Below are 15241 nucleotides of genomic sequence, written 5' to 3'. Positions count from 1 at the left end.
TTTGTCTCAAATAGCATGGCTAGTGGTGAGAATATCATAGGTCTGTTGGCCTGGGCTTGGGCTCTAATCTCAGTAGTAAGCAGAGCAATATAGATGAATCACTTTGTGGTCCAGCAGAGCTGTGGCTGGGCTCTGGAGCTTGGGCTGAGGATTTTGCTTGTGCTGCAGCATTTTCAGTACAGGCTGGTTGCTTTATTTCATCAGCACAAGTGATTTAGAGATGAATGGTCAGAGTGCAGAACACTTTGGGATCTCCTGCTCTGAAAGATATATAGGAAAACCAAGCTACTGTTGCATTAAAAGTGAAGCTACTTCATTGATGCTATACTCTCAGTAGTAACACAAAGACATAGCTTAAAAGGCTATAAACCAGACCCTTTCTCTTTGGGCTGTGTCCTTCCAGTGACAAAGTGGAAACTGGCATCTTCGTGCTTTGTAACTGTCTGATTTGCAGTCTTTCTCTCCCTCTTCCCCCACCCTCACAGCAGCCTGTCCTCATACTACTGATTCATTGTGCAATCAGATGGGTGACAACAGATGCTTCAGGAGAAGGGAATCTTCCTCCACAATTTGCTTAGCCAGTTGTGTGGTTGGAGTAGGAGTCAATTCCTTCCTGCCGTCTGCAGCCGTCTGCAGCCTGAAACGACTCATCCATCCCTTACCATCCTAGGGGTACGACTATAAATACTAGCAAGGGTTAGCAGAACTTGCCAGCCCTTTTTAAGTTCTTTCTCCAAAGTCTGTCTTTGAATGCTTCTTATGGCAGCAAAAGGCTTCTGGAGAAACACAGAGTGCAAAAGGGGTGCGAGTGGCTGATCGTTAATTTCAGTGAGCTGCCTGCCCTCCAAATGTTGCAGAAGAGGTTGAGAAGGCAGCATTAGCTCATTTTCACAGCCTGCTTCGTTTCCATTAGCAGGATCTCCTCTAATTTTTCACTTGGCCACAACATGGTGACATCTGTCATGTCTTGGAGATAGGTTTGGACATTTGCTGTACTAAGTGGGATAGACATAGTTGAAAGGGACATGGCCGTATGCAGACGTGGACCCAGCAACTTTTAGTCAGACATGGCCCTTCTTTTTGCCTCAGTAGTTAAATTTGCAGGGAAGTAACATTTCCATCCTGATTTCAGTGATTAGGAGTGACATCCCCTTTTTTCAGCCATCTGGGGTGTGAAAACAAATACATCTGTGTGGTCCAAATCGATACTGAAAGGTGAAAAGTAAACCAATGACCATCAGAAAAATTATCCCTCTCTGCCTTGCTCCTTCAACCCCCTACCCTGGTTGTTCCATTTGCTGATCCATCTTTCCTCCCACTCTTCAGCTGGGCCAAATTTGGCTGTGTATTGCCAAGGACAATGGCATCAAGAGTGTCATGGCTGGCAGGGAAGGGTTGAGAGGAGTAGGGCTGGATTTTGCAGGATTGGGATAGTCTCAGGGCTGCCCAGCTGATGGTTCCCACCTCCCTAACCCCTCCTGGGCCCCCCTCCAAGCCCATTTCTGGGATCTTGACTGACTTTGGCAGTTGGCTGCTGATGCAAGAGGGTTTCCATGGCAATGTACCAGTGCTGCTAGCTCTTTCTTCATGCTCTGCCTTCCTTTCCCCCACCCTCCCTCTCCTCGCCCCCCTCTCCAGCCCTCCTGTTTCTCAAGCCTGTTGCCATGGAAAAGCCATAATCCACAAAGAATTTCAGATCTCCCCCCACCCACCGGGTTGGGTTTTTTTAGGTGTTAAAAGTTTGCTTTTCAGTTTAATGTGTGGGTGGGGAGGCTCCATCTGCCCCTTTGAAACCTTGTCCTTGGGCAAGAGGGAAGTCTGTGTCTCGGACTGGAGGTCCTTTTGGAAGCAGAGTGGTGGGAAGCTGCAGAGAAGAGCTCCAATGGATGAAGTCCTTGGCAGGGTTATGGCTTTGAGAAGTGCTTATGTGGCACTGGAGGTTGTGACCAGTTTTTTGAAGGGATTGTGTCATTTGGGGTCTGGTTTCTGAATCAATGACGTTGAAGCGCCCAAGACACGTTGGCAAAAAAAGGAGGAGTGAGAGATTTCTGAGAGGTGCCTGCTCTGGAGGCTGCTTTTTCTGAAGTGATCATAGTGAGGGCTGCCAACAGAAAAGGGTGCAGACAACTCATACACTGCTACAATATGTGCACAGCGAGAGCTGCGGAAGCGAAGCAGCCAAAGATCCTGAATGAGAGCAGAACGAGAGCCCACATTATCCCACCCAGTGCTCATGATAATTCCCAAGCTTTCAGGGTATGTCCACACTCTGTCAGGACTTGTGTGTGAGATTTGTGGGTTATGTTTTCATGTGTTAGCTTTAGCACCAATTAAAGGTGAAGTCAGTCCAGTTTGTTCCCAGACTAAATAAACTTGCCTAAGTATCTCTGAAAAGCACTGGGGCACTCTGATAGCTTTACTGCTCTGTGTAGCTCTGAACTGGTTGAACTGGAGGAAATGTGGGAATTTACCCTCTGGTGTGATAGTAGATGTGGGAATTGACCCTCTGCTACAATCTTCATGGAAATGCTCTAGTTTCACTCCCAGCACGCTTGCTGTTTCCATCTGTACTGTGTTCAGGCTTCCTGCAGTGGGCACTGTGGCTTGGAATCCTCAAACACATGTTGGAAAACCTTGTTCACAGTGTTTCTAGGTCCAAGGAGGTCTGGAAGTCTCCAGAGCAAAGAAATATCCATTGGAGATTTCCTGCTCTGACTGTTCAGGAGGGAGAAGCAAAAGGTTTCAATAATATATCTCAGATTTGGACCCTGTACCTTTTTCAGACCTTCTGAGAGTCTTTTATTGGATGCAATGTTACCACCAGGCCTGAGGCTTCTTTAGACTGACCTTTTCCCAGAGAAGAAGCAAAGGAGTAATTTGAGATCAAATGCAGCTTTAGAGTAAAATGGCACATTTACTCACTGGAGATGCAGCCACACAGGCTGAAGCTGACTCTTTCTGTCTCTTTTCTTGTGCATCCTCAATGTTTCCTGAACATTTTCTCACTTTTGTTTTTTACATAGACAACTGCATTCAGGCATCCTGCTACAGACACCTAACCCATGCACTGTGGGTACCCCTCTCCATTGTCTGTGTGTACCAGGCACATGAGTCACTTGCTGCTTGCCTGGCCTCAGATGCCATAATAGCCACAGAGACTAAATTGGGCATGTGAAGTAGGTGATGGAGCATAACCTGGAGTCTTTTCAAGCTGTTGGAAAAATGATTGATTTACAAAACCATGAAGTCACAGTTCTGGGTCATTGTAGCTTCTCTTCTTTTGCATGAGTTCCTGGAAGGTGATGGATCTTCAGCTGCCACAGGCTGTGATCTAACCCACAGAAAGCAAAAAGTCTGATCCATCAGCAATGCTTTAGCTCTTTCCTTGTTGGTCTGTCTTTCTTGTCTTGCAGGCAAGCATAATTTCTTCAGTCCCATGCCCTGGGTTGTTTGTCTCCTCCTGTCTTCAGTCTTTTTTCTGACACTGCTGAGAAAGAAGCCTGAATAGTTGCAGTGCCATATTGGGCACCTCTCATGTGGATCCCGTCTGTACGTTTCACAGTCACTATCGATCTCAATCTGTTCTAGGAGCTTAACCACTGACCAAAAGGCAAATGTTTCCTTTCTTTTTGCATCTTTCAAGCACCAGGGATGGATCCCAAAAGGTTTTCCAGAGCACTGTGTAAGAACATAGGAGTGTACTGACCTACCAACAGAGCCAGTTGCCCTCCTTGTACTTAGCAAGACCTCGAATAGCCCCAGACATCACTCTTTTGCCAAAAGGAAGAGAGAGAGAGGGCATGGAACTTTATTTAACAGAGCCTGGACTACAAACTACATCACAAAACACTCTGCAAAGTTAATAATACAAAGCACAATTCGGATGTGATATAAATGATGTAAATGTGTGAACTCTGAGTAGGACTTTGGCAGTGTGCCCAGCCATGTTCAAAATGTACCCATGATATTTCCATCTCCCATATTGGGAACCCACTAGGGACAGGCAGAAAAGACTTAGGTTGAATTTATTATCCATATTTATAATTCATTTCAGAATAGCTTCTTCCTCCCACACTGATCCATCCTCATGGCACTACATATGCACCCAGCTCAAAGCATGAGGCTTCACACTCTGACTTTTGGGTCAAGAGTTGACTATGGTGAGATATGCTTGAAGGATTCAGCATGTGTTGGGAAATCCAAAATAGGTGGTGCAAGGCAATATGGACCCTGTAGCTATGCAGGTAGAGGTAAAGAAATGGGTTTGCAAACTGTCAAATTATGGCCCTTTGGGGCAGAAAAAAAATCATGTCTGAGTGTAGCAACCTAGGTGAAAGACTGGAAAGAGATTTTTTGTATTTATCTCCCTTTTATATTTTCAGACCCTGGGAAGATATAAAAGGGAGATAAATACATCACCTGAGGGGAGGTTGTAGCCAGGTGGGGGTTGGTCTCTTCTCCCAGGCAACCAGCAGCAGAACAAGAGGACACAGTCTCAAGCTGTGCCAGGGGAGGTCTAGGCTGGATGTTAGGAGGAAGTTCTTCACAGAGAGAGTGATTGCACATTGGGATGTGCTGCCCAGGGAGGTGGTGGAGTCACCATCACTGGAGACGTTCAAGAGAAGCCTGGATGAGGCACTTAGTGCCATGGTCTAGTTGATTGGATAGGGCTGGGTGATAGGTTGGACTGGATGATCTTGGAGGTCCCTTCCAACCTGGTTGATTCTATGATTCTATGAAAAAGGAATGATGTAGAAGAAGAGTACAGAGGGGTTATGGCTGTGACAGGGGTGAGGATAAGCAAAGGCTGGGGGCTGAGGGTTTGCAGAATAATTTTTAAGTTGTGACCTGGGGTCCAGGGAGCACCTGGATGGGGACACTGTAGCTCACAGAGCCTTGTTGCTCCACAGTGAGAGCACAGAGAGTGCCAGCGGTTGTGCAGCTGAGCTGGCTGCAGTGGAGGCAGCAGTACCCCAGCAACGGCTGCATTGGATGTGCTGAGGAAGGGGATGGTTAGCAATAGAAAGCCAATGGGAAGGATGGTAGACATGGCAGTTTGGGTGGAGAAGCAGAGGCACAGGGAAGGCTGTTGGTGGTGAGGAGGATACTGGTTGCAGTAAGTGTTACAGTAACGTTCGGAGTGCTAACTACAAGTGGAGATAAGAGTGGCTAATTACAGACATGATTGTGAAGAGGAAGAGGAGGCAGGCTTGAGGAGGGGTGGTGAGATCTACAATTATGGCACTTTGCATCGAAGAATCTGCTGCTCAATGTGAGGCTGCAAGGGGTTCAGCTCTGGTGTTAATCTGAAGCTCTTGCCTTACTTGCTTCTCCTATCTCACTCTTCACATTCTTTGCTATTGCAGCATTTTCACCATTTGTGTGTAGTGTGGAGAAAAAGGCATTAATGGTTTCGTATAGGGAAAAAAAGAGGAAAAGCAAATTCTTAATTTAGACATTATCCCACTGGTGGTGCATCCTGTGCCCCTTGTTGGATCAATGATGGCTGGAAGATTTTCTTTGGAAGAATGAGGTGTTTTTTTAATGCTGCAAGGAAAAAAATATCACAAGGAGTTTAAAGGGGAGAGGGAGCAAAAAAACCCAGAAGAACCCTAATTGGTCTGAGACCTTCCTCAGCCCAAGGAAGGGTTAATGCTTTAAATGCAATGTAATTTCAGCGGCACTGAAGAACACGTTTCCATGGAAACATCAACCCACGGAGGGAGAGAATGAGAGAGAAGGGAGCAGCAGCTGAGAGAGAGAGGCTTCTCTGGCAAAGGAGGAGCAGCCTCCAGACCCCCACACAGTTACTGACAGGAATGGTTATTTGTTTGTTTGTTTGGTTTTTTTTTGTTTGTATTAATCAATTCCCCTTTGGGGATGTAATAGGGAAGAAAGTGAAAGGGTGCTGTCTTGGCAGAACCACTACAGAGCCAGGAAAAATCCAGTCACACTTTTTGGACCGAGTCTCCTTGCAGGCAATGACTCTGCTTCTGTGAGCACTGTGGATTTGCTGCCTTTACATATGCCTGAATGCTTGCAACTCTTTAAAAACATTGAATAACCCCTCTATCACTTGTGGTTTCTTGGTGGGTCAAAAAACGTTGAGTTAGTCTTTTGTTGTAGAGAATCTAATAAAGGGATTTGTTTCAATGTCTCCAGCTAGTTTAGCCTTGTCTAGCTTCTGGCAGTGGTGGAAGGACCTTGCTGGCAGATTTCTGCTCAGCTGCTTGCTGGTCGCGATTCTCAGAACAGAAACTGGAATGACCTCTAGGTAAATACAGAGATGCCCTGATGATGGACTCCCAGCACACCAGCCACCTGCAGAAGCCCAAGGGGCTGCTGACATGGACATCTAGTCAGCCAATTGTTTTAAGCTGTGGTCCATGACCATGGCAGTCCATGGGAGATCTCATAGGGATGTGCAGAAATGATTAAGAAAAGTAAGGCTGTTGGCAGGGGGATGAAATTCACTGTATGGCAACAGTAGTTCAAGTGGAATATTTCTTACCAGTCTGAAAATTGACAGAGCTTGATAAACATCATCCTGGGTGACAAATCACTGTGAAGAGCCTCATTTGATTTCTGTTCTGTGACTTTTTGTCCTATCAACGTTTGTATGACTGTGCCCTAAGACAGATAAACAGATCTGAAGGACATCACTTAACCTTTCTGTACTTGCCTGTTTGTAGTAGTGTAGCTTCCATCAGTGACCTGTTAGGTGGGTGCCAAGACATAATTACAACCCATTGTCAGTTGTTTTGACAAATGTAATTTTTTTGTGCCTTTACTGCCTGGTGTAAGCAGATTTTCAGTCCTTTCAAATGGGAGAAATACCTTCAAGCCTAGCTTTGCTTTGGAGAAAAGTGATTTGTTATCTGTTCCTAATGAATAAGGAAGAAAGGAAAGATATAGCAACAAAAAAATAATACTTTAAGAAAGTATTTGACAGGACTTTATTAACTCAGTAAAGCTTTGCAGCTTGATCCAATTTTAGACTGAACATTTAGTTTTTATTTTATCCAGTCACTGTACAATTTTGACCTTAAAGCTATTTTTCTACTGGCCACTTTCTATTACTTAAAGGTTTGGTGAGTCAGTTCAGAAAGTATATTTGTTTTTATCAAACCTTTTTGGATTTTAAAAACCCCCAACCCTTTCTGAGAATAGACTGATTTCCTGTGAGACTTGCAGATGTTTCCAGCTTTAACCAGAGTGTGCTCTTAAAACACATTTTCCTTGTTTCTGTTTTATTTCCAGTAAGGCTGACAGGTGCAGTGGTATAGTCTCAAGTTACTTAGGACTTGGTTGTTTTCCCAGCCAAAAAAAAAGAAAAGGAAAAAGAAAAAGAAAAATTGGAAGAAAAGTTGTGAATGAAATATTTTGAGTTCAAGATGACATGTTTTGCCATGGAATCCTATTTACTGTCTCTTGTCATTGCAAGTATGGAAAATGTATATTATTTTTTCCTCCCTCATTATAGTAGGATGGACTAAATCTCCGGTGATATCCATTCCCCTGTTGAGGTGATGCTGTTCTCTGTAGGACACTTTAAGGGTGGCACATCGTAGCTGTAGTTTGACTGGGGCTGTTCTCCATAAAACAGAGCTCAGGTGTCATGCAACAGACTGGACTGTGTGGGAGCAGGACCATGCCAGAAGCTTTGTTTTCTGTCCAACGTCATTATGGTTTTTAGATCTTATTGTTCTCTTTCTTTCTGACAACATGTTGACCTCCTCATGAAAAAATGCTGTTGCCAAGCTCTTAATCCCACTTTCCCATTCGAAAAATGAGTTTGATAGGTACTTTTGCCTGGCTCTGCCATTTGTGAAAATAGGTCAGTCAGGATATGTGTGAGAAAAATTTGGCTTTGATTGAATTTTTCAAGATGTTGCTTTGACCGACATAGCAGATGGGGCAAAATGAAGATTTATTCTGCCCTTTTTTCTTTCCATAAATAGGTCACTTCATCCTAATGTATAGCTATGGTTCTTACAAGTGACCTAACTCCCACAGTCTGGCCTTGGTACTGCCAGCAGCATCCTGGCAAAGGGAGTGTAAAACGCTGCTAGACCTGAATGGCAACACATCTTTTCCCTTTCTATCAAAGGCAACGACTGTGCAGGATGAAAAACAAGTGAGAGATCAAATCCTAGATGGTATTAGGTACAAGGAAGAAAAAGTTCTTGTGGAATCTCTGAAGCTCCCTGAAGTAGTTGGACAAGCAGCCTTTTACCTGGGTCTTGTTACTGTCATTTCTGCCCCGGGTTGGAGCTGAGCCTGTGTTCCCCACTGGGGTAATTTCATGACCCTGCACAATGAGTTCCCCCTCCATACACTTCCTGACAGACATCTGTCCATGCTGCTAACCCCTGTCCTTGAGTTTCCTCTTACATTTTCAGGAGGGAGACTGGGGACTGTACAGGCTGTAGAAAGTGAGCTTCACTCCTTGTTCTCAGGAAAGATCCCATCTCATTAGGATCAAGCAGTGCGTGTAGGGAAGGTAGCCCTGCATTGCTCTGGCTCCCTATGTACTCTGAGGATAGATATATTCTCAGTCTCCAGGAACTGTCAGCTCAGAGTCTTTCTGAAATGACAAATTCATGGTAGATAAGTAGAAGAAATGGGAATAAAGTGGAAGTTCCTTCTTTTTTTTTTTTTTTTTTCAACTAAGAGAGGGAGTGGTGGAGAAGATTCATGCTTCCACTGGACATAGGAGCTGTCACTTGGAAGTCTCAGCACACACGTGTACATTGTTTTCAACACAGATTTGCTGAATATGATGGAGAAACAGCAAGGACAAATAAGTAGATACTTGTCTTCTACCAAAAGTGAATATTTTGCAGGTCAGGAACTAGCACCAAGAAAATTAATCTTCCTAGAGGTGAAGGGCCAAAATCTCAGCAGATCAAACACTATTGCTCCATGGCTGTCAGCTGGCTATCACTGATTTATTCCAGTCTGGTATCTGCCTCTTGTCTTTCAAAAAAATATGTGGACAGCAGGGAAAAACCAAATTAATCGCTCATATCTCTGTTATGTTGAAACCTGAGGGATATTTCCTACTCTAGATGCTCTTCTAACCTCTTTGCATAAAGCAAACAATCTTGAGCTCTGGGCGTTTCTCTAAGCCTGCTGGTCACACTGGTTCCCAGTAGTCTAAAATGACTGTAGCCTGGACAGATTTTCTGGTGCAGAATGCCTGCACAGTTTGGCATTTGGTTGGTCTCTTTTCTACACGTGCTTCCTTTCTTGCAATGCATGTTCCCAAATGCAGTGGTAATGCTGGCAATGAGAGAGAAAGGAGCAAAGGAAGTGTGAGATCCTGTGCCTTTAAGATTACATTTTCCTAGTCAATGGCTGCTTCTACTTTTTTCCTATCTGCTTTTGGTTTTGTTCTTCATGATGGCAGAAAGAACAGAGTCTGTGCCCCTCGTTATGTAAAATCAGCTGCACTTGTGCCCTTCGCGTGGAATCCATTGGCTGTAAATTGTACTCGACACCAGACAGATGTTACACAAACACAGCCAGATGTGCCTGTCTTTCACATCCTCACAAGCTACCAGCACTGGAGCAGGGGGAGACAGTGCAGGAGGCTGGGGCAGTGCAGGGCAGTGAATGTGTTGGAGAGCCACTGAAAAAGGCTCAGCTACCTTCAGTACCAGCCATGAAGAAGACTAATCAAAGGTCCAGACTAAGCCTCTTCTTACCTTTTTGGGGGTCAAAAAATGGGTTTGATACCCTGTTCAGACTGCCTTCTCTCCAGAGACTTTGTGCACTTACAGCTGAGTCTGGATGGCTGTTGTGCATGGATTGGCTGTCCTCTGAGGCAGAGGCAGCCGTGGAAATGTTGAGCAATGGTATAGAGGAAAAATACATAAATTATTTTAAGCTTTCAATGGGTTTGGAAAATGGGGATTTAAATCAGAAGTCAAAGGGATCGGTTGCATTTTTTCATAAAGAGCCATCTACCACATTTCAGTCTCTCAGATGAGAGCAGAAGCCATTAACAGCATAGCTAGTGCTGGTTAAATCATTGCCTGTCAATCACTTACCACTTGAAGGTCAGAATTCCCATTTGTAGATAAATATACTGGTTCTAAACTTCCTTTCCCTGTCCTTTGAGCCCACCCACCTTTATGTCTGTCCATTCTTGTTTTGGAGCAGGTGTGTGTGATGGCCAGGACCTGCTGCAGGGCAGGACTGGTGCACTTTGCCCAGGCTGTTTGCATCAGCTCAGGCTGGGTAGGTCCCACTGGTGCTGAGTGAGAGAACATGGTTTGGAGCTGTGGGCATTTGTGCTAAAAGGCAGTTACATACCCCTCTTTGCTCTTTCCTGGGCATGAAGTGGACGTGGGCAGGCAGCTATGCCTGTCCCTGGTACCTTTGGATTGTGGGTTTTTAAATGCTGTCTCTAGAGGAAAGAGAAAGGCCACCACATAGATTCTCTGGGGTCAAGGTCTTTCGTTGCCTGCATCTCACTGCTGCTAACATTCTGCCTCAGTGTTTCTCATTACTGTGAGTTGCCAAAGAGGCTGATAGTGATTTGCATCCCCAACTCCTTATCCTGCATCACATTCCACCTGCCTTTTACCCTGAAAATCCGATCTGGTAGCAGTATCCCACAGCCTTTCTTTCCCCACTCTCCACCTACACCCTGCTTTTCCCTCGTGTGCTGGACTGCTGAGTTGACTGATGCAGATGGTGGAGAGGCTGTTTTATTTATATGACCTATCTTATTCAGAGAAGCAGTGGATGTTAGGATAATCATACCATTTCAGACAGACTGCTTGTCTCACTGGAGCATAACAAGCATTGACAGGGCACAGAGCAGTGAGTGTGTGTGCACGTGTGAGGTGAAGAGTGTGATGGACTGAATCAAGGCAATGTCCACATTTGCCCACCCAGTCAGGAGGAGCTGATTCCCAGCAAGGCTCTGGACACAGAATTAGGAGCAATTAATGGTAATTTTAGATGCATCTTCTTAAGAGCTGTCTTTGAGGTAGAGAAACATTTGGTTAACACCCTCCTTGTCTCCCCACAAGCAACCTCTGCCTGCCACATTTGCCTCTCCACACTTTCTCGAGACATCACTAGCTGAAACCATTTAAAATGTCACATCTCTCTGCTGGTCCTAAGTTTGCCATCTGATGTGGTTTTAATGCTCTATTTCCTATGCCATCCAGCCTTTGAAACACTCTCCATTAACTTGCAGGGCAGACAGCCTCACATCTAGGGGGGGTGATGCTGCCTAATGGTCAGAGCACAGGGTAGGGAGTCAAGTCCCCCTGATTCTGATTTGCTTTTTGCCCAAGGTCATGTCCCTTCCTTCTTTGTTCCTGCCTGCTTGTCCATCCCAAAGAGCTCACAAAGTCCATCTGTTTCCACAGTGTCTTGTGTGTTTTGCTTCTGCCTGACTCAGTTGTGGCATTGGGGCCACTGCATCTCCACCAGGCTGGGAAAGGGCTCTACCCTTTTGTACTTGAATTGAGCAGCACTAGAAATGCTCACATAAGCAAAATTCTCTGCTGAATGATGTTTCCAGGAAATTAAATTACATTGCCAGTGTCTGCCCCCTTCCTGCCCCCTTTCTCTTTCCAGTTTAGAGTCTAGTCCATCCAGGAAATCATGGATTAAGTCCTCTACAGGCACAGTTTCATCTTGGATTACTTCACCTGTATGCACAGCCTGCTACCCTCATGTTGTGCCTCATGCTGCAGCTCATGGCTCAGCCATTGGTTGCATGTTTGGGGGCTGGAGCCTGTGTAGGCTGCAGAGACCAGGGCAGGCAGCAGCACTGCTGGCACGTTGGGGAAGTGCTGCTGCAGAAGAGAATGGCTCTCGCTACAGTAGTGATGGAGGGCAGAGCCACTCGAGTGTGGCTGCCTTGCAGCACGCTGCCAGGCAGTCCTTCAAGCCCTCATTCTTTGTCATGCAGGAGTCTCCTAGCTCAGCACACTTGAGCAAGCCCCACAGCTCTGCATGTGCTGCTCTCACCCTGCATCCTTGTGTAGGTGACTCTAAAGAAGCAGCAACTGCTTCTACTGCACTCCTCCTGCAAACTTTTGTAAACATGTTGTTAATGGGTTTGAGAGAAAACCCTCTGAAGAGTTATTGTGCCAAATTTGGTGACTAATTTCGATCATTAAGGTGCAAAGTGAGGGATTTTAGTGCCACTTTAAGTGTAAATCTCAAGGCAGCTCCAAGGATTGGAGTTGATGATGATCCCTCCTTGATTACTATTAGTGGTTCTAATCTTTCCAGTGGAAAACAAACAGAAATGACACCTTCTTGTGTCATAGCTAGTGCTGCTTTCTGTGAACTCTTGTCAGGCTGTGCAAGGGAGATTCCCATAGTGGCATCATCCTTGGGTGGGAGGGGAAGGAGATGAGAACTGTTTAATATTGCTGACTGTTTAACTAGCTGGTAATGGCTCTGCTTTCTAACTACTGACTTACAAAAAGCTGCAACTCCCATCAGGCTAAAGGCATCCTTCTTGGAGACTTGCTTTGTCTTTACTCTGGTGGCCAGTGCAGACAATTCATGAAATGGGTACAGCTGTAACCTTGGTCCACTGGAAGGCCTTTCCCACTGCCAGAGCTTTACATAGGTCTGGTAGGTTGCACGTACCCAGTGGTGGTCTGTGCTTGGTGTTCCTCAGTACCAGAGCAATGCAAATAGCTCTGAAAGAAGTGCCAGGAAAAAGAGTATCTGTGGTCCTGACTTCAGATGTTTTACATCATTACAAACAACTGTGTGGCTAAGATTTTTCCATGCAGCTGATATTTTGGGAGTCTCTGGGTGTTTGGGTGCTGAATAAGTCCAACTTTTGAAAAATAATGAATAGACTGCCTTTGAAAATCATCCTGATGCAAATTTTTCACACTGTGCTCCCTTATGGCTGTGTTTTCTATGCTGTGCATGTCCCCTGAAGGTCACAACATGGACCAAGTATGCCTTTAGAAATAAACATAATTGCTGATTGCACTTGGTAAGGGGAAATCAGTGGATGAGTTTGGTTGATTAACAGACCTAGGACAAAAAAAGTTTGGGAAAAGGAAGAAACTAAAATCATGACCTGCTTTTTATTTGTTTGAAAAAGTTTCCTTGTTACCGATCCCTTCATTAAATTAGCAGGGAGTTCTCTATGTGTAGATAGTAGAAAGGTGTGAACCCACTGGAAGAACAGATTTTGGGTTTTTTCCTTGAAATTGGTTCAAACTGAGTTCAGAAGGGACGAACTGAAGCTAAATACCAGGAAACGTTTGCTAGTGTCATGGTGTAATAGAGCATGAGAGCCTCTCATGTTTGTAATGGAAATATGGCTTGTGTAATTTATAGGAGAACTGGGCAAAGCACAGGAAAGCAGAGTCCTGGGGCTAGCTCTGCAGGCAGCTTGGTCACCTCTGACAGTGGATGTGATGCTGCTGGTGTCAGAGCAGGTGTATAAAGGCAAAAGCTACTTCTTGCAACAGGATTGTGAGCTGAAGTGTGTGAACTGAAGTGAAATACACGAACAGGAGAAACTGTCAGAGTGCCATGGAGATGTCATATAAGCCACTGAGCTGTGAAATGTGTATTTGCCTCCTCCTCTTCTCACAGTGTCATTCTGGATGATCTGACAATTAAGAAAACAATATACCTGACTCTCATTTACAGCACCCCCACTTTAACATGCTCTCACCATGCAGCAAGGCCTCAAAATGAGTGCAGCTGTGATCTTGGTCCACTGCCAGAGCTGAGTGAAGACGCCTTAGGATCAGGACTGTTTAACAGTGCATATGTACAGCTGCCAGCAGATGCCTCAAAGGGGAGTACCTTGTGCAGAAGTGATGGGGTCTTTCCAGACAGAGAGAATCATTACGTTGGCTGTGGTGACTTGCAGGGATGATCACCGTTTAGTTTGGTCTTGCTGGGTGCAAGGCATGATTCTGTCCCTAGGGAAACGGACTTTTACTGCACTATTTAAATACCCACTCTCTGTGTTCCTGATCTGCTTCAGATCATACAATCACAGGATGGCCTAGTTTGGAAGGGACTTTAGAGATCATCACCATGGGCAGGGATGCCTCTCAGTTAGACTCAGCTGCTCAAGACCTCATCCAACCTGGCTTTGAACACCCCCAAGGAGGAGGCATTAGTTGTGCTTTCAGGAATTCACTGAGAACCAAGATGGGACCTGGCTTCCCTATCCCAGTTACAAAACACAGGCAGTTGTCTTGCCTTGCCTGATTGTCCCCTTGCTGGAGCAGCTGTCCTGTTTCTTGAGCCCCTTCCTCTTAGATTTTCTGTTGTTTGCACCATGCTTCTACCATCCTTGCATAAGCTGCAGGGGTGAGGCAAGCTTTTGTTTCAGGTTCAGATCCCAAATGTTAACCTTCTCCTTGCTCTCTTCTGTCTCCTGCAGGTACCTGATCAATGTTACCTTCGAAGGCAGGAATCTGTCGTTCAGTGAAGACGGATACCAGATGCATCCCAAGCTGGTGGTCATCCTTCTGACCAAGGAGAGGAAGTGGGAGAGGGTAGGACATGTTTGGTAATTCTCAAACTGCATCAAGGAGGAGGATGGAGGAAGATTTCAGGCAAATAATCCCATCTGCTTTTCTGTACTTCTTATCAGGGGCTGGCAATCTCCTTGCAGCCTGGACCACTGGTATCTCCAATACCCAGGCTGCTGTCTTCTCCATGCAGGATGCCATTACATTCTTCCATTAGCATGCATAAAAAATTCATCAGCTTCCCTTCTGTAACCTCAGAACATAAATTTTCCTGCCTTTCAGAGAAGAGACCTCCTCTGTGCCATGGGTTTCAATGGCAGACAGAAAATATTCCTCTGCGTGGCTTGGAGGCAGCGAGGTTCTGTGTGCTGAATGACTGTGATTGAGCTACAACCACACTTAGCAATATGTGCCAGTGCTAACTGCTTGATATATCTGGCCAGTGTCATTTGCAATGGGATGGTGCATTCAGCAGGATGTGTGTGTGAGACCATGCCAAGTTGTTCAAAGCTCCAAATTTCTATACTGCTGAATAACCTGCACGTCACCCAAAGCACCATTTTAGAAATGATGTGGATTTCTGTCTTAGTGCAAAGCTTTGGCTCATTTCACCTCCCACAGAAATGTCAGTGGTCCTGGCTCAGAAAAAGCACTCCCAAAGGGTTTGAATTGAAGTAGAAGGGGTAGTTTGGGGGCTAAGAAAATACGATATGAAAAAGTGATAAGGGTGAGAAGTCAGGGTG

At 45.3% G+C, this 15241-nt stretch overlaps 1 protein-coding gene across 1 annotated transcript in view; it reads left to right on the top strand.

Annotated features, from left to right (window-relative positions):
- The window catches only part of GRIN2B (glutamate ionotropic receptor NMDA type subunit 2B), a 173253-nt gene that overhangs the window by 80422 nt on the left and 77590 nt on the right, over positions 1-15241 (top strand). Inside the window, exon 3 of the mRNA XM_054386527.1 lies at positions 14408-14522. Within this exon, the coding sequence (XP_054242502.1) occupies positions 14408-14522 (115 nt within the window). The remainder of the gene's footprint in view (positions 1-14407; positions 14523-15241) is intronic.

Source organism: Indicator indicator, chromosome 14 (assembly GCF_027791375.1).
Source record: "Indicator indicator isolate 239-I01 chromosome 14, UM_Iind_1.1, whole genome shotgun sequence".
Taxonomy (NCBI): Eukaryota; Metazoa; Chordata; class Aves; order Piciformes; family Indicatoridae; genus Indicator; species Indicator indicator.
This window is presented reverse-complemented; position numbering and strand designations above follow the sequence as displayed.